Genomic DNA, 19,872 nt, shown 5'->3' on the forward strand with positions numbered 1-19,872 from the left:
ACAACGGTTTCCGTTACCGCAGGGAAGCCGCCTACCAAATTTCGTGAAGATGGGGCCATAAATAAGAAAGTTCAACATGGTGGACGTTGTCGACCGTTATCGACCGTTATGACCGTTACGTGTAGAATTTCGAAATGAAACCTGCTTAACTTTTGTAAGTAAGCTGTAAGGAATGAGCCTGCGAAATTTCAGCCTTCTACCTACACGGGAAGTTGGAGAATTAGTGATGAGTGAGTGAGTCAGTCAGTGAGTCAGTGAGTCAGTGAGGGCTTTGCCTTTTATTAGTATAGAGATATATATTGTAATAGATTAAGATGTTTTCTCGCACCCTTGCACCCTCAGACACCACATCAGACACCAGGTAAAAGTCCAATAATGAAATTTATTATAACACTAATGTGCACAAAGCACCCTCCACTCCCAAATACTCCAATAACAATAATAACAAATCCTCCAAACTCCCAGACGCTTAGCCACCCTGCCTCCCAACTCAGCTCGTCTGTCTGGGATCACCCAGAGTCCTTTATACTCCTTGACCCGGAAGTGTTTGTCCCTCAGTCCATGTGACTTTCTATCCCTTCCCGGGTCAGGTAAAACTTCTCTTTTCTTCATCCCGGAAGCACGTCATTTCTTCTGTCCATGTGAGTGGGACGTACTTCCGGAGTGTAGGGAAAATAGTCCCTGGGCCTCCCTGAAGCGACTCCTGGTGGCCCCCATGGTATCCAGCAGGGCTGTGCATTTAAAGACCACTGTCCATAATTCCCTGCTGGCATTTGGGGCACCTCTACGTTGCAAGGATGGCTCCATCTGGCGGCTTGGGGGTATTGGCCGGGGTACATGGCCGGCCATATCTTACAATATATACAGTCGACCCTTGACATACGACCGGCCTGACATGCGAACAACTTGATTTACAACCAAAATTTTTGTTTTGATTTACGACCAACATCTTGTGTTACAACCTGTATGCGGTCACGTGTATCCTCTTGTGCGATTGTAAACAAACAGCCAAGTGCGTTTGTAAGTGTCAGTCAGAGCCCAGATACATGTGTTTGTGGACGTAATTTCGGTCAGTGCAGTGATTTATTTAATTCACTAAGACCATGGCAAGCAAGACGCATAATTGCTAAGGAAGGAAGAGAAGGTAACAAAGGTAAAGAAAGTGATTGTTAAGGGATGTTCGCTAGCGGGCTGGCGCGGCACATGATGATGTCATCAGGCTGAGTCAGCATCGGCTTGCTTTGGAGTGGATTATTACAGCAGTTCACAACACAACCAGCTTTGAACTGCGTGCTCGACTACTGTCGTTATTAACTTGAGAAACGGCGATCACAATCGAAACGAAGAAGGAAATTGTGCGGAAATATGAGAGTGCTGTTCGTGTGACCGATCTCGCTAATATGTACAGCATGTCGAAATCCACCATCTCGACAATTTTACAAAGATAAGATTTGCATAAGTGGGCTCCTTCTAAACAATAACCACCTTCCATTTCATCCTCCTCCTCCTCCTCCCTTCCTGTAGACCAAAGATGTCAAATTAAATGGTGAGTACAGTATGAAATTGTTGTTTCTGGTAGGATACGCACTTTTTATAACTTTTTGGTTAGTATATTAGAAAAAATATTGGTGTTTTGGTAAATTATGCACATTATACAACCCTTTTTTATTATGAAAAAGTTAAGTAAGTGTTGCTGTGGGAGGTTTGGAGCGCATTATGGGTATTTCCATTTTTTCTTTTGGGAAAAATAGTCTTGACTTACAACCAACTTGAGTTACAACGAGCCCTCGCGAACGAATTGAGTTTGTAACTCAAGGGTCCGCTGTATATATGACAGCAACACTCATAACAGTCACAAAACAAATACATTGACAATCATGTTACGTTATTTTTAAAATGTTTCCTTTTCTTTTTCATAACTTCTTCAACAAACTACTTCTCCGCTGCGAAGCGCGGGTATTCTGCTAGTCATCCAATAAACATGAGGGCTCATTTTGACCAGGAATGCAGTGCAGCTGACAATGAGTGAAAAAGGGCTGCTGTCCCGCACAAGAAAAAGAGACAAGATGGCTGACCTTCTTCACTCACTGCCAGCCCCGTTTCATTCCTGGCCAACAAAGTGCTCAGCAGTAAAGAGAAGCTTCACATTATTACTTATTGAGTTGAGATTTCATTTAGGACTGTCTTCTTGAAATTCTGTATATAAGTTGATAAATATTTTGTAGGTCTTTATTTGTAACTCAGACAGTAGTGTTATATCACTGATAAGAACAGCAGTGGTTTGATGGTTAAGACCCCCCACTCACCCCCCTTAAGACAGTCTTTGTAATTTTACGACAGGGTTGGGGGAAACCCCCTCAGACCAGTTTGGCCAGTGATTCTCTGCAGGGCTCACTCAGCCAACTACCCAGCTAGCCAGCATCCCCTTAACAAATGGCATGGGGGGACAGGTGTGAACCCCACTGTGTGGCAGCAGAATTCTATTGGTCTAAAGCTGCCTGAAGCCTTTAAGTACCACGACACCTGATTGGCTGTAGGGTTTGGTCAGAGAGTCTAGACATGAGTTTGCTTTACTCCTCCATCTCTCTTACAACATCACCATGAAGAAGCCTCTCTCTGTCACACCACAGCCATGAGGAGCACAACTCGGCAGCCATATTGAGACGGGCATGCGGCCTGTTCTGACTAAAAAGGAGGACTAAACTGGAGACATTAAAGTAACTACAAGTGTGTGTGTGTCTCCTGAAACTCCACGTCAGCATTGATCAGGGTGTATGGTGGCCAGTGTTCATTTGTACTTTGCTTATTGTTATTATTGTTTAGGAATATTCTCAATAATTCATTATTTAAAGTATAATTTAACTCCTGCCTGTCTTTTAGTCTTTGTAATTACCTGAGGTTATAAATCTAGATGGGAAGGTGAGGAGAAGTTCTAAAGTACAACACCTGATAAAGTGAGGTGAGTCTGTGAGATGTGATCTATTCTGATAAAGACAGCATATTAAAAATACAAAAGGGGAGGTCAAGTAAAATATGATTCTACCAACACAAAACAGATGCCCTGAAAAAACAAGACAGAACAGCAATCTATGTGGACATCTTAGAAAGTTCTTCACAGTCTGCTGTGATACGGAGACCCAAACCTGGTCAATAAGGGGTGTAAGACCACCAAACAGCATCACTCAGGACCTTACTGACCAGGCCAGGCCTCCTTTGTCTTCCTTGAACAGCCTCACTCACTCCAATGGCCTTCATCCCAACTACGACTGGCCTGCCTCAGGCCTAGCAGGCCCAAAGGGGACCAAAGCCTTCAAGAGAAACTTAAGGGTCCTAAAAATAAATCATAGACCCCCACAAGTAGGAGGGTCACCGTAAACCTTGGCATGAGAATAAAGAAAAACATAAAAATGATTTTATAAAAAGAAAGATTTATTAACATAAAAACAGAAAAGTGAAAAGCGAGTCTTCACAGAGCCAAAGACCCAGCAAGTCCCCCTAAACAAGTCCAGCAAGTCCAAGAGATCATCGAGAAAAGACAACACAAGAGGGACAATCAGCTGGACATCCAACAGAACTGAAGGCTTGGCTGATGAGTGTGAAGACAGAAGGGGGGCACAGCAGCCGTGACATTAGGGTGGTCTCGGCTCTTGGGGGTCCTCTCACAGAGCACAAGGAACACAAACAAACTTAGCAAACAGACAGAGCAACATTAATCAATAATAAAACTAAATCAACATTAATAACATAAAAATAAAACAAATAAGGATTGAAAATTAAAAATATGAACAGAAAATACTAAAAGACATGTAAAGACACAACAGGAGCAGACAAATGAATTTGGGGGTCACCGGTGTGTAATAATGACACGCAGAAGTCCTGCAGAAATGACTGCTGTGCCACACGTTATGCCCTCTTGGCCCTGAAGTGGTGGTCTTTGTCACTGTGGTCACCTGCTCTTATCTTTTGTCTTTTTTTTTTTAGGTCTGTTGAGTCCCCCCACTTTGTCAGACATGCAGATGTCCAGGTGGGACGGTCTCGGCCAGACCTGCATGCTGAGCTGCTCCATCCTGAACTTCTACCCTAAAGAGATTGAGGTGACCTGGCTGAGGAGGGACACGATGAAGGGCAGTGAGGTCACTGTGGGGGCTAAAGACTGGCAGGCTGATGTTAGGACATCAAAACTAAAACTGGAAGATCTGAACTACAGAGTGGACAGTGCGGTCGCATTCAACCCCAAGACACTGGGTGACGTAGACGATGTGGAGTACGTCTGCAGGGTGACACACAAGAACCAGCAGGTGACGATCATCGAGAAGACTTCTGAGAAGCTGCTGTCCACAGGTTGGCACCTTGGTGGTTTCTCTCATTGCAGGTCCACACTTTACACTGAAATGTGAGGAAACGATTGACGTGAACGGCCAGGAAAGCAAAAATTTAAAGTGTGTGAGCTGACAGACAGCCACCATGACACTCGAGGGGACACTAAAGGGGACAGTCAAGGGGACAAGGGTCTTTATAGTTTTAGATATTTCTTAATTTTTAGTTTCTATTAAGTTTTTAATTGTATTTTTTAGTTTTTCTTTAGTTTTATATTTTTAGTGTTTTCTAATGTTAGTTTTTATGTTGTTGTGTTTCTTTGTATTTTCTTGTTCAGTTTGTCAGCAGTTAGTTTTTGTCACATTTTAGTTGTTTTGTCCTCCACACCACAATACTGAGGTGGCTGCTGTTGAGCGAGTCTGAATTAAGGATTAAGGAACACCTAAGGTGACACTCTGTGACAGACCTCCATAGTGTCCTGATGATGTGACACCACAGGCTCATATCGCTGTATACATTCGCTCTTATTCTCTATTTATCTTTTTATATTTCCTAAAGCTCACTATACGTCGTCTCCTCATTTATTCCTCACTGATTTCTTACTTTGGTTATTTTTGAAATTCTGTTGAAGTCGCTGCTTCTTAACGTTCAGCCCTGCGTAGAGTGCGTTGGCACCAGCGTCTTTATGTCACCTACTGCTCAGAGTGACACCTCAGGCCATTCACTCCCTGCTGAGTCTCTTTTCTACTTTGTTATGTGTCTGTGATTGAGCCCCCCAAAGGCCTGGCATGCAGCCCACCTGAAGACGTCACTTACACCACAAAACACGTAGGAACAAACGTATTGTGGCAGTGTCAATACTTAATGACATGCCAGTGTCATCCAATGGTAAGGCAGGTCACCTCTGTCAGTCACACACTCAGCCCACATACACACGAGGAGAACACGCAGACTCCACGACCAGACTGGCAGTCACCCGGTGAGCTGATGGCACTGAGTGACAGGAACACAAGCTGGGCCACCACACTGCCCACGTTAAAACAAGTAAGTGACACAACTAACAGTAACTGAGTAATGTCAGCTCAATCGATGTCACACGTCTATACATTTGTGTTGATAGCCACAGCAAGCAGGTGACACCGCGGTGAGATGATTTACTTGATGCCAAATGACAATGTGACAGGAGATGAGTGACATGATGGCACCTGGGACACCTCTGTTGATGTGGGGGCTCAGTTTCAATGCTGACGATGGCGGAGCAGACAGCGAGAGTCACACAGACGCACAACTCGACATTCACGTCTGAGCCAACGTGACAGCCACAGAGACTCGCGTCACGTTAGGAACAAAGACAAGTGGGGTGAACATCAGAATTAGACGCGAGTTTAACGTTTGTGTTTACTTTGTCATTGTCATTTAATTCTAATGTTCAGAGTTTTTCTTCTATTCTTTTTAAATTTTCGTTAACAACATAAATATTAGGCAGCACGGTGGCGCAGTGGGTAGCGCTGCTGCCTCGCAGTTAAGAGACCTGTGGGTTCACTTCCAGGGTCCTCCCTTTGTGGAGTCTGCATGTTCTCCCCGTGTCTGCATGGGTTTCCTCCCACAGTCCAAAGACATGCACGTTAGGTGCATTGGTGGTCCTAAATTGTCCCTGGTGTGTGGATGTTTGTGTGCCCTGTGGTGGGTTGGCATCCTGCCTGGGGTTTGTGTCCTGCCTTGCGCCCTGTGTTGGCTGGGATTGGCCAGCAGACCCCCGTGACCCTGTAGTTAGGATATAGCGGGTTGGATAATGACTGTCTGACATATTTATTTATTCCTTAGTGACGTTTCATTGTAGTTTTTATTAACAAGTAGAACGCTGTGACCAGAGAGACCCAAGACCTCCCTCCTCAAGTGGCCCACCAGTCCTGAGGCAGACGTACGAGTCTGTCATGTGTGTCCTTGTCACGGAGGTCCACTGCTCCACATGACCCCCCCTCTCTCTTCTGTTTTCCAGCTCTGCGGGGCCCCCCGACTGTGTCAGACATACAGGCGTCTGAGTTCAAAGGCCTTGGTAAGCCCTGCACCCTGAGCTGCTCCATCCAGAACTTCTACCCCAAGGACATCAAGGTGACTTGGCTACGGGTCAGTGGGGAAGGACAGAAAGAAATCCAAGCCCACCCAGTGACCTCAGTGAGAGGGGACAGGGACTACGGAGTGGAGGCTGTGGCTGAATTCACCCCGCGGACTCTGAGTGACCTGCTGGACTCGGACTGTGTGTGTGTCGTGCATCACGAGGCCTCAGATAAACCTGTGGAGAGAAGTCTTGGCAAAGGGTTTTTAAAAGGTAAGAGCAGAGGTCAGCCTGTGGGGGGCGCTGTGCACTCTCTGAGGACCCTCACTGTCTCTGCTTTCTCTTTCAGGTGTTACTTGTGAGCCCACCGTCTCAGATGTGCAGGTCCACTTCACTGAATTTGGTCAGCGCTGTACCCTCACCTGCGTCATCTCAGGGTTTTACCCCAAAGAGATCAAAGTCACCTGGATGAGGAGACAGAAGGGAAGACAAAGGACAGTTGAGGCTGGGAAGGGGGACTGGAAACCCACCATAAGTCAGTATGGGCCGTCAGTGACAGATACTGGGTACCTACTGGTGTGTCAGGCTGAGTTTACCCCTCAGACCCTCAGTGACGTGGAGGACATGGAGTTCATCTGCAGAGTGGAGCACAAGGCTACGATGAAGACGCCTGTTGAGAGGAGCTGCTCAGTCATTGCAGGTGAGAGACGTGATGAGCCTCCTCATCCTCAGGCCCCCTGACTGCTGAGCTTAATGTCCACCTTCACTGTTTGCCCCCTGGTGTCAGACATACAGGTGACTTTACCCCCACCTGACATGTCCCCTGTCATGTTCTCTCTTCTTCATGACTCCTCACCTTCTTCTTTCTCTGATTGTGCTTTAAATCCACCCTCACTTGTTGCCTGTGGTGGTCATCACTAGTGACCCAAGTGACCTCATGCCCGTCTTGCCCATCCTGCTGTGTTCTTCTCTCCATCTGTCACTGAGCTTCTGAATCTCACGATGGACTTCATTAGAGAAATTCATACGGGAATCACAGAGCTGATGTGAGGGGAACACAAAACTAGAAAGGCGTTGGATTAGTAAAAAATAAAAATGGAGCCGAGACCACCTGAGACCTCAAAGAGCTCACCTGGCTGGTGTCACATGACCACCATGCTTAATGATGGCACTTTATTGAAGTTTGTTTGTCCAGCTATTATTTTATGTCACCTGAGCAGACAATCAGCTGACTTGATGTCAAGGTCTCTCAGTGGTGAATGTCACGTTTGTGTCACTCGGTCACTCAAGTTGTACTCTGCTGTGCCTGGCTGGCACTTGGTGGCTGATGAGAAGGACAGCACAACTGACTGTACACATTATTGTCATATTCAGGTCTGCTTTTTACTAATGTCTGTATTTAAATGACCTTCTGAAAGTGACCGTGCCATGTGGACTGACCCCTGGTGCCCCCCATGCCACCGCATTTCCTCTTTGGTGTTTTCTCAGCCAAATGTCCAGCAGGTCTGTGAGTTTAGTAGGACATTTGGTGTCACACGTTGTCTCACTTCAGACCCTCAAGTCCAGCAGATCAGTGACACACCTGCTACTGGTTGGTCACAAAGGTCCCCTGAGGGGCTGGGTGACTAAACTGGCAGGGACATTTGCACACAGACACACACACACGTGAGCAGACACACAAGTCATCTGAGGAATGAAGAACAGCAGACAGACAGCAGACGTCACCATCTTTTGTTTTATTTGGTCTCTTAATTTTATTGTCAATCAGAGCCACACAATGCAGGACACGTTAAACATTAGAGGACACGTGTGACACACAGGCCAGCACAGCCATGTAAGTCCCACCACACACTTATAACACGTTGTGACAGATAGGGGGCACTATCGCTCCCTTGAACCCTTGTCCACGAGGCCAGACACCAGATAAAAGTCCAAAAGATGACTTTTTCATAAGCCACAGTGCACAAAGCACCCTCTCCTCCACAATACTCATTCAATAAACCAATACAATAATCAATAATCACAATCCTCCACTCCCAGACGCATTGCCACCCTTCCACCCAGCTCAGCTCGCCGTCTGGGAGCTCCCACAATCCTTTTATAGTCCCTGACCCCGAAGTGTTCCAATCCCCAGTCCATGTGATCCTTTATCACTTCCAGGTCAGGTAAAAAGTCCTTTTCTTCACCCCGGAAGCACGTCGCTCTTCCTTTGGCGTACTTCCAGGTCATAGGTCACAAACGAATCTTCGGTCCTCCCTGCAGCTCCTTCTTGCAGCCCCTGTGGTATCCAGCAGGGTCGTATTTAAAAACTATAGTCCATGACTCCCTGCTGGTCTTCGGGGCACCTCCATAATGCAGGGAGGGCTCCATCTGGCGGCCTGGGGGTATTGGCTGGGATGACAAGCCGGCCAAAGATCACAACGTCCATTGGCAGAGCGTAAGAGAAGTGCCAGGTGTGCCAGCTGAGTGAAGGGCAGCATAACACAAAGTCAGAGGGGCTCACGTCAGAGCAGATTACGAGGATTAGTTTGAGAAGAAGTCACAAGTGTGAAACTGGGTGGGCAGCAGTGAGTGGTCAGGACTTGAACTCGGGACCCTTGGGCTGTGAGGCAGACATGGCACCCGCTGTGCTGTCCTGACTAAGAAATGAAACTTAAATAGAGACTGGCAGAGAATGACGAGCTGTGACACATGACAGCTGTTAAGACAAACACACAAACACAGTAAAGTGACGCTGATGACCTCCGACTGTCCAGCTGAGGTTGACATCAGTCTGTAAGGAGGGGACAGTCAGCACAGACAGGGTGACAGATTGAGGGGACACTTTGAGTTTTAGTGACAGGTGAAATGTGACAGACACTGAGACCACTAGGCAGGCCTGGCTCAGCTGGTCAGGGGTCCGAGTACTCAAAGGTGTGTGTTTGTAAATCTGAGACCGAATGAACTGTCCACTCTGCACTGACCTGTAAGTCACTGACTCCTCTGACCAGCAGTTTCTGTGCTTTGTACTAAAATCTGAGCACAACTTGTCAAAAACAGAACGTTTAGTCAAGAAGTCATTCTGCTGCTTTCTAGAACTTGACTTTATGTTTTCACACAAATATTGTCACGAGGTCAAACCCTCAAATCCAATTCAAAGACTGTGACAATGGGATGAAGATACCAAGGACACAGAGTGGCCGATCAGAGGCGTGTCGGGCCATCGAGAGTGACTTTGCGGATTTCAATGGCTAGTGTCTTTCATAAATCAAGCAAATCTGTTTTTAGAGTAAGTGCAGGGTGCTACAGCCGTCCACAGACCTGCGATGGACGAGTGGAGTTACTAATGAGTTGTCCTCTAATGTCCATGGACGCTCAGTCTGGACCTCCACACGTCAGACATGGATTGGCCGGCTGCATTTCACAAACAGCTGAATCATCACATGAGCTCCTTATATGGTGGAGGTGACCGATTCGTCGTCATCTTTATGGACTTATGACTTTTGTCACTCGTGTGTTGTTTTTCTCTGTGCTGTGCACTTTTTGTGACTTTAGCAGACTTTGAGCTCCTCAGGGTTTATGGCTGAAGGTGCTTTTTAATGAATTCACACCTGGTCATCTGCAGGAATGGCCGTCCACTCAGTAAGATGTGCCTGTCTAGTAAAAGGCTTCAGCACTGAGCTACATGCTCGCTGTCCTTTGAAGCCAGCCAGGGAGATGGACAATAGAGGAGAACATCAAGCGGATGATGACAGTCAGCCTAATGACTCAGGTACACTGGCAGCATACCACTCGCCTGTCTGTCTTGTATCAGTGTGGCCAGTAGCCCACCAGCCCCTCCACTCCAGTGTACTCCACTGTCCAGAGTTCACGTCTCTTTGTACACCAACTCTGTAATCCTCTTCATCACCTCTCCTTGTCCTTTTGTCCTTGTCCTTTACTGTCCACAATCAAAGATGAGTCACAGTGGTGCTCCATGGGACTAAACTAGCAGTGTGTGGACCCCATGAGCCCACCTTGCTGAGTCCACTCTGTGACTGCACTCTTGGCTTCTGGTGAACTCTGGACAAGTCTGGATGAGGCCCTGAGTTTGGTGGTGCCATAGTGACCTTTAGGGTGTTTCAGGTTCTCGTCACGGCCCCTTAGGATGGCATTGCAACATCATTTGAATGAACAAGGCAGAGCCTGGCACACCAGGTGATCCTAAGCCGTCTGTCCGCTGCCTGATTTTATTTCCAAATTGGTATTTTGATGCATGTTTAGCACACAGACTTCATGCCAGGCAGGATGAATGCCCGTGTGTAATTTATCCAGTGATTTTTGTCCACTAAGTTCTTGTTGTCTATGAGCTCAGGTGCCCGTTTGAGGTAACACTCTGGTGACACGTGAGCAGATACCACCTGTCTGATGGGTGAACTTTTAGGCTTTAGAACTTAATTTGTTTTGAAGTTGAAGCAGAAAAAAATACATGAAATGAAATGAGTGTTTGATGGCGTGAGTCACTTTACACTGATTTCTAGTTTATTATCCTTTGATGGCTGCTTGAAATTTAATAATCTGGAGCAGTTTTCAGAAAATCGACTTCTGAAGTATTTTAGTGAAGTCCTGTGCACCAGCAGACAAAGGTTTATGTCAGATGTGATGAAGGACAGACCCACAAGTGTGACGACAGCACAGACGGTGACGTCACCTGAGCCCTCCTCGCCCACACTAGATGTCACTCCTGCCCGATCACCCAGTGTCACAAGGTGTGGGCAAAAATGAGTGCCACTGTTAATATTGAGAACGAAGCCAGTAAAGCCGCAGTCCATAATACATCCTGTAGGAGAAATAAAAGTGGAGATAAAACTTTAAGAAATTTGTTCTCAGTAATCAGACTTGAGGAAGCTTGTTGGTCTGCGGTGGGCTGGCGCTCTGCCCGGGGTTTGTGTCCTGCCTTGTGCCCTGTGTTGGCTGGGATTGGCTCCACTAGACCCCCGTGACCCTGTAGTTAGGATATAGCGGGTTGGATAATAGATGATAGAAGCTTGTTGGTGCGTCTTTAACGATCTCTTCATGAAGTCGGAGCCTTCATCACATCAGTCTGTTAGGAATGGGCACAGAGCTGAGACAGAGCCTCACATTTACAGACAATTGTGTTACGTAACTGAGCTGAATTAGGGCTTGAGTAACACCGGGCATTGACTCTGATTGGTTCATTAACTCACACACCCGCACTCTGATTCGTTCAAAGGTGACATTATTTTAGCTGAGAACATACTGTAGTTAGCTTACACACCCAAAATAAAAGTCTCATTTCGCTACACTTTTGTCCTTCCCCGTATTTCTCAAATTCAGTTCTTAGTCTTTAATAGAAATGTGTGTATGTGAGAGCTGCCAGGACTGAGAGGCAGTTTATACTTCACGCTAAGATCACGTGAGCACACGCATCATGGCTGGCAGGCGTTCACAGAGTTCATTTGACGCGTCCTCTGAAATTATTGTAATGATTGCACGAATTGCAATAACAGATAAAAATCAGGGACGCAGTGTGTTCAAGTTGGACCGTGACGTCAGAGTCTGTGTTTACTATCAGCCTGTGACAGCAAGTCGCTCTGCTGAGGGGTCAATGTGTGCACTTCGGTGTTTGATGAATGAGAGATGTGGTGAAGACAATCCTCAGACTGAAGTGCTGACATGACAATGTATTCATGGTGATTTCTTCATCGAGTTCTCACTTAGGCAATGCAAGTATCGCATATTCCACATCCTAATGACGCGGCACATTTTAAACGTCTCACATGCCATCTTCTGTGCTGTCTTTTTTTTTTCACCTTCCCAACAGCATCAGAATGTACAGAAGTGTGTGTGAGCCACAGAGAAATAATCTTGAAATGTCCGCTTTAACCTCGTAGTTTATTTTGAATGATTATTTCCCAAGATTTTGAAATGGAGAAAAAGCTGGCACATGAGGTAGAATACGTCCAGTATGTGGTAATGGTGTGAATGTCATCCGTGGTGAACCACAATGTGTTTACAAATCATTTTGCAAATCAGAACCCCAAGTTTTGCAGAAGACTGAATTCCACACCAATTGTTTTGCTGGTCTCTAACTTGAACTTTCATTACAGTTAACTAAATCTCCAGACACACCTGAACCAGGAGGATATTTTCTAACCTGTTAAAATCAAACCAAGTGTCATGTAGGTGGACTTCTCACTTTTTCATAACCACTACATCACCTTCTCTCACAGACAGTAGAAGTTAATTTCATTTTAACGTAATACAGTATTAGAAATGAAATGAGTGCCTTTGGTGGACGTGGGGGCCTCTCTAAGTTCTGCTCATCTGTTTCAGCAGTTAATGTTTGGCAGACACCTGAAGCTCTTCTAGAAACTGCCATTGTATTTCAGTGAAGTCCAGTGAGCCATGAGGGCCGTCGTGTTCATTTTGATTGACACGGACATGCGACAGGCAGATGGACTCAGGCCTTATCTGTGGGTAGACATACCTTCTCCTCAGTCCTTCAGACGTCATTTCTTCAAACACAAATGCAACAAACATGAGTACCACAGTTCACTTTCACAGCCCAGCACCTTGATTTGGGGTGTCATGGAGAACCTGCTCCAGATTAGACCTTAAAAGAAAATGGCAGACAGAACGTCACATCAGCGTATCTCAGCAGATGACATTGGTGAAAGTGTCTTAGACAACAGTGGCGGTCAGCAGTTGCCACACAGTAGCTGAGTTACTGTGCCTTCCATCCAACATCCTGTCCTGGTGGAGCGATTCTGCCTTCATCTTGAATATTCACGTAGTCTTCAGCACTTGAAGCGTTATCTCCAAACCCAGAGTCGCTGGCAGATGGTTTTATACAACTGGGCATGTGGGCGACATGCAGGCTTCTCTCACCCTGCCTTTCATGTTTTTTGACAGACAAATCTGAAGAACAACCAGAAGATGAGAAACCTTCAGCCCCAGAGGAAGAGGCCAGAGTAGATGGGAGAGACACACAACTGAATACAAGTAAGTCAGAATTATTTATTAATATGTGGAGTGTCTTTACCAAACAGAGAAGAACTCAAAGTGCATCTCAGATTACAAGATGCAATCTAAAAATTTCAACTGTGCATCTTCAAACATTGATTAGGGTTAGGGTTAGTGTGATATCCCACAATTCCCATGGTGTTTCAAGTGAAGAACTGTAATATGTTGAGCCCCAAGTGCAAAAACTCCATTCTCATTAAAGTTCTCTGGCCTCCTGGCCATCCTCTGTGCCATCTCCACAGTATTCTCTATAAAAGCCAGCCTGGTCCTTCACCTTCACTGGAGGAGCTCTCCAGTGCCCCCTAGCTCGTTGGAGGTCTTATGGCCTTTAACTACTCTCCATAGCCGGACTCTCTCTCTTAAATTACTTCCAAGGTGCTCACTACATCTGCAGCGTTTGCTGAAACATGGCAGTGCCAGCTTTTCCAGTCTGGTGAGATGAGCTGCTCTCCTGTACTTTCATCTGCAGCTTTACGGCTGGTGGTGACCCTGAATTGGGCCATCTTACTGTTTCTCCTGTCCTTGATGACCCTGTGCCAGCCTGATAACCCACTCTTAATACAGGCCTAAATGACTTTCCCAGCATCCATCCATCCATCATCCAACCCGCTATATCCTAACCACAGGGTCACGGGGGTCTGCCAGAGCCAATCCCAGCCAATACAGGGCGCAGGAAACAAACACCGGGCAGGGTGCCAGCCCACCGCAGGGCACACACACACAAACCAAGCACACACTATGGACAACTTAGAATTGCCAATGCACCTCACCTGCATGTCTTTGGACTGTGGGAGGAAACCCACGCAGACACGGGGAGGACATGCAAACTCCTCGCAGGGAGGACCCGGGAAGTGAATCCAGGTCTCCTAACTACGAGGCAGCAGCGCTACCCACTGCGCCACCATGCCGCCGCTACTTTCCCAGCACCTGTGGTAAAAAATAAAACTCAAAACATCTACAATTACCTTTTGAGCCACCTGATTTTTACAAAGAGACCTTAAAAGATGAGGTGATGCCAAGGCAATGACAGAAAACAGGGTACAGCTCAGGGCACTTCTGGAGGTGCAGAGTTCAGTGTCCCACCGGTCAGTGCTTCTTGATTATAGTTCCAGAACCTCAGGTTCAACTGCCACACTTTGATTTGGACTTTCCACACACGTTTGACTTTAAAGAGATTGTGTGTCTCCCTGTTCAGACAGCATGAAGTTAGGTTGGTGTTGCTCAGTTACACAGCAGGGTGTCCATCTGTCTGTTCATTTTCTGAACCTGCACATTCTGTTGAAGGGAGTCAAGTAGCCATGGAGTATCCTGGCAGAAGAACCTGGAACCAACCCTGATAGCACGTTCTTCTGGTCTACCACAGTCACAAGGTAATGTCTTCTTTCTCTGTGGTGAATTGTATTTAATTCTGCTTTAAGGCTGTGAAACTCAAAGTAGGCCACTTCACCATAAATGACGTTTTCTTGTTACTGAGATGCTTTAATGGTGGATGAGCCAATGGACTTCAGTGGGGCGGAGGGGCTTTTGAACTAAAGACACGCCTCTCCTCATTCATTGGTCCAAAGTCCTGTCTTCAGTTGAAAAGCTCCATCCCATTTGATCTGACTTCCTGTTCGATTTTCTCGAGGTATTTATTCAACGATATTTCTAGCAGAAACTCATAACCTTTGGACGTTGTGCTCATTCATCCAGATAACTGACTTGTGGATTTTATGAGACAAGTGAGTTTTTTTTTTAATGGATGTTTTTGTATTGTTTGTTGTTGTCCATTATTAGCCTCAGTTTGCAGCCCCCCCGCCCCCCCACACTGAAGCCTAATTTCGTAATCCCCATTAAAACGTATGACTAACAATTGTTTCTCAGTCATCACTACAAACATCAGAGGGTAAGTAAAAAATACAAATAAACGCATTTTATGTGGAGGACTCGTCTACGAGACAGCAGGGCATTGTGGGTACTGAATCCGTGCAGAGTGTTTGTGGTGTTGGACAGCAGCAGAGGGAGCTCCATTTGTCCATTTTGATGACAGGAGTGTAAGTTAGGCAGGAGGTTTGTGGCCCCATCAAGTTAGGCCTGAGCGCCCCCTGCTGGTGTCAGGGACTCACTGTCATGTCTTCCATCTCACGTTTACCTGAGTTCCTTAACGACGCTGGCCACCCTTGTTTTAAGATCAGGTTGATTTTCGTCGTCTTTTTCAATCGGCCCTAAACCTGACTTGAGAAAAGACACACACAGCAGAAGTGCTGAAGATCAGCAAACAAACAAATAAAACGACAGCATTTGAACGAATAAAGGAAAGAAGTGCCATTGACGTCCAACAGAGTAATTTAAAACTCGTCCTAAACATCACACTGTGTGTCACGTCCATCAGTAAACTGAGGAGGACTTCTCTTCGTCTTGTGTCACATTGTGCAGTGACATGAAGCTCACCTTTTGGTCTGAATGAGAAGATTCGCGGAGTCCTCACTTTCACGTCTTCATGCGCCTGTAGCCTGTAGCTGTTGTGAGACTTACCTGGACACCACCAGTCGGAGACCACATCTTTATAAAAGACACACGTTTATTTGACACTACTAAATACAGGAATCACAGTCCCGGACACCACACAATGCACTCGGCCAATAAATCACCACAATACTGTTCTCGATATCTCAGTCCGTAGCCACCTTCGTCCCGCTCCCACTCCCGACTCAAGCTCTCCGACGGTTAGGAGGCGGCGCCTTTTACTCCCGCCCAGATGTGCTACAGGTGGCTGGTGACAATCTTCTGGCAGCACTTTCTGGTGTGGCGGAAGTGCTGCCCTTTGCACCAGAAGCACTCTGGGCGTCCCTGGCAGGTTCATCCACCATCTTGCCTGGTGTGGTGGAAGTGACACTTCCCCAGGTCCAATGAGGCTTAAGGTGCCCCCTGGCGGTGGCCACGGTCCCCAAGATGCCAGGACCTCTTTGTCCTTTTCCCGTGGTCCTCTCTTTCTCCAGGGCAGTTGCCCCCTTGTGACCCGGAAGCTATAAATGTCTCTTTCTGGTCCCTCCAGGCATCCCGGCCAGGTAATGACCCCGGCAATCTGTCACACTGTGAAGTTATCAGTTGATGGTCAGTGGAAGTTTAGTTCTGTGAAACATTTGAGTCTTTTGTAACATGACAGTTATTATTATGAACATTAATATTATGATTATTCGTAATTTAACATCAGCTTTTATACAAGCAGCATTAAAAGCACAAAGTCTGAATGACACAAAAGCAGCAACAGAGAACTAAGATGCCCAGGAGAGCACAAACGTGAGGCCCATCTTTGATTCCTCAGACTTGATGAAACTCAAACAGATCTGAATGTGATTAGACGTTCATCGGGTCAGAGAGCAGCAGACTGGGACAGAAAGCCAAATGGACCCTAAGATTCCCTGAAAAGCGGCGAGTCAGCGGGCGTCACGAGCAGCAGGGTGCAGTTGCAGCACATCAGGCGAGAGGAGGAGCAGTCAGTAGACGAGACACCGAAGGACCAACACCTGTTGAGTGGACGTGTGGAGACACCGGAGGAGTGGAGGACAAACTGCAGTGGGCCTCGTGTTGTAGTCTGACGATTCAGCAGGCGTCGTACTCTGAATCGTGAAATCAGTAAACTGGGCCCTCCTAAGGTAACATGAGTCAAACTGGGAGGCACTGGTGCCTTTCAGGTCTCGGTTTGTTTTATCAGTCTGACCAGCGAGTGCTGCAGGCCACTAATCTGTCACAATGGCAGTTCAAGGACAATCGTGAGAAAGTGTAGGCCGGCCTGCTGCAGAACTCGCCGAGCACAAGGCGATGTGGGTTTGTCTTCACGTTTCAAGTATGGCAGAAATCTGAGTCACGCTGTTTGTGCGAGGAAATCAAACGACATCAACAAAAAGGAGTTAAAGTATAAAAATGAAAAATGACAGCAAGAAGACCAGAGAGAGCAGCAGGTGAACATCTCAGACAGCACATCAGTCCATCGATGGACTCAGACATGCAGTTAGTGCTGACCTGACAAACCAAAGAGCAGAACGCTGAGTGGCCAAACGTGCTGAGCTCCAGCGTTAGAGAGAGCGTAGAGATGACAAGGTGAGATGTTAGCACCACAGAGACCTCCTTAGCTTCCATCTCAAGTACCCAGCAGCCCCCTGCCAGTCACCGCAGTTTTCAGTGCATTGATGGAGTGGTGAGGATGACGAGTCACAGGCAGGTACAGTATGTGGGCACTTGGACCTCCTTTATGCTGTGAGAAGACAGAGCTGGCCTGTCATCTTGTCTGACTTCTCTCTTTGTCATTTTCATTTCACAGCTCCACGTGACTACATTTCAAACTACCACCGATATTGATGGAGACCATAATCAGTGCCACAGTGAGGACAACGGCACAAAGCGGTCAGAAATCTAAACCTACTGTCCAGTGAATGAGACGCGGGGCACCGAGAGAATCAAAAGACCACTGGCTTGCAGTTCCTCTTCTCTCCACCGTGTGTCACTCATCCTCTTCAGGTCTCCTCACATCCACCTGATGTTCTGCAGTTGCTCAGAGTTATCATTCACACCGAGTTACTGGTCCGGCCGTGTCACATCTTCTTCATCATCTCCTCCTCATCCTTACCTCTGCTTGGGCTTACATCCTAATAAAGATGGAGACTTCAGACTCGGTCAGACTTCCTGCATAACAAAGCCAATAGGAGTGACGTTAACTGACCTGCACAGGTGTGTCCAGCTGCACTCCTCATTGGTCAACTAAGAAAAGAAAACCAGAAAGCAGTGACACCGCCGTGACCACTAGGGGGCAGCCTGAACTGCTGTCACTGAAGTCCTCTGAACGGACTACTGAAGATGACCGAGGACATGATGACCACAGTGCCACTGTCCACCTGACACAACAAGGACAGAGACTCTGGTCAGTAAGTCCACACCATTATAGTGACTGGGGAATCACTAGGGTGAGTGGGGGGTGTGAAGCAGCAGGCTGGTGGTGTCAACTACGATTCACAGCATCGCCTAACTGCCTTGTGACGTGTGTGTCACTCTGATCTGATGGCTCTGTGATGTCACTGCTGTGGTCAGAACTGGGAGGAGTTATGACGTCGATGAGCAGTTTATTAACAATGGGAATGTGGCACTCATTTGGGTTAGCGGCGTTTATGTGACTGTCACTGTTTGTCTTCCAGAATGTTTGATCATTTTAGGTTCACTTTCTTCATTTCTTCAATATCTGCACTCAAGGTCTCGCCACTTGCTTGGTGCTTCTTTTTTATAAAACACTCAATGGACACGTCAGGCCGTACAGTAGGAGGACATTCCTGTCTTGTGATGTGCCTTTGTGACCTTAAACATGTCAATAAACTGCCAGTTGTCTTCCTTCTCGTCTGCGGTGGTTCGTACAACGCAGCACACCGTGAATCACAACACGGGCTTCACGTAAAGTGAGTCCAGTGACGTCCACTTCTAGAACCTTCATAATCAGGGACGAGCTCCATGGAAAAGTTCAGATCGGCAGACGGGTGCCTTGGTGTCCAACCTATGAGGCTGGCATGGATGGGGTCTCAGAAAATGAGCTGCCCAGTCACTCATCCCACCTGCTGCCATGTTAAGTGTCATGATGTCCTCTCAATGGCCATCACTGTCCTTTAGGATGGGACCAGACTGAGTGCTCCAGAAATCTGAACAATGAGTGGTGGAGTTCAGCGGTGGGTGACCTGATTACACATTTGGACATCAGTGAGGAAGAGTCCACCTTACTGACTGACGTCAAGCTCAGGGCGCCCTGGACGAGACTCGGCTTTAACTTTAAAATATCACTGCCATGTGCCGGTGGACATTGAAAAGAGCCTCAAAGTAGAATTTGGTTTACTGGCCTCCAAATCAAGATGACAACTAAAATAGTAATAATAATCAGTGCTGTTTATATAGCGCCTTTACTTTGATCAAAGATCTTCACAAAGATTCAAATCAGAATACGATCAAATAATTAACATGGACTCACACGAACATGAAACATCCATCCCACTACAGCCTAAAACAGGGTCTGCTGGAGCCAATGCCAGGGTGCCAGGCAGGGTGCCAGCCCACCACAGGGCACACACACACCAAACACAATTTAGGATCACCAATGCACCTGACCTGCATGTCTCTGGACTGTCAGAGGAAACCCACGCAGACACGGGGAGGACATGCAACTCAGGTCTCCTAATTGTGAGGTGGCAGTGTTACCCACTGCACCACCGTGCCACCCAACATGAAACATTACACAGCAAATTAAAGTTCCGTACAATTTGAAACAACAAACAAATACAAATAGAACAAAAGTCAACATGGCAGAGCAAACACAGAAACAAATATCATCATTAGTGAGATGGCATCTTGACCACCTGCACAGAGAAGGTGAACTGAAGGGACAGAAGTGAATGTCACTGTGAGTGGAATGTCACTGAGAGGTGACAGGGGTTCACGTGTGACTGGCTGTGCCTGGCGAGACAACTGAAGAGCCGCGTCAC

The 19,872-nt window shown here is 46.8% G+C and overlaps 1 protein-coding gene across 2 annotated transcripts in view; it reads left to right on the forward strand.

Moving 5' to 3' along the window:
• Positions 1 to 18,737, forward strand: part of LOC120536420 — a 46,673-nt gene extending 27,936 nt beyond the window's left edge. Inside the window, exons 10-15 of one of the 2 annotated variants that reach the window (XM_039764758.1) lie at positions 3,982 to 4,341; positions 6,317 to 6,646; positions 6,723 to 7,073; positions 13,268 to 13,357; positions 14,663 to 14,748; positions 17,679 to 18,737. In XM_039764758.1, the coding sequence (XP_039620692.1) occupies positions 3,982 to 4,341; positions 6,317 to 6,646; positions 6,723 to 7,073; positions 13,268 to 13,357; positions 14,663 to 14,715 (1,184 nt within the window). In that variant the 3' untranslated portion in view covers positions 14,716 to 14,748; positions 17,679 to 18,737. The remainder of the gene's footprint in view (positions 1 to 3,981; positions 4,342 to 6,316; positions 6,647 to 6,722; positions 7,074 to 13,267; positions 13,358 to 14,662; positions 14,749 to 17,678) is intronic. The other variant, XM_039764759.1, reaches the window with a different exon arrangement.
• The last annotated feature ends 1,135 nt before the right edge of the window (positions 18,738 to 19,872 follow it).

The sequence above is a fragment of the Polypterus senegalus genome, chromosome 10 (genome assembly GCF_016835505.1).
Source record: "Polypterus senegalus isolate Bchr_013 chromosome 10, ASM1683550v1, whole genome shotgun sequence".
Lineage (NCBI taxonomy): Eukaryota > Metazoa > Chordata > Cladistia > Polypteriformes > Polypteridae > Polypterus > Polypterus senegalus.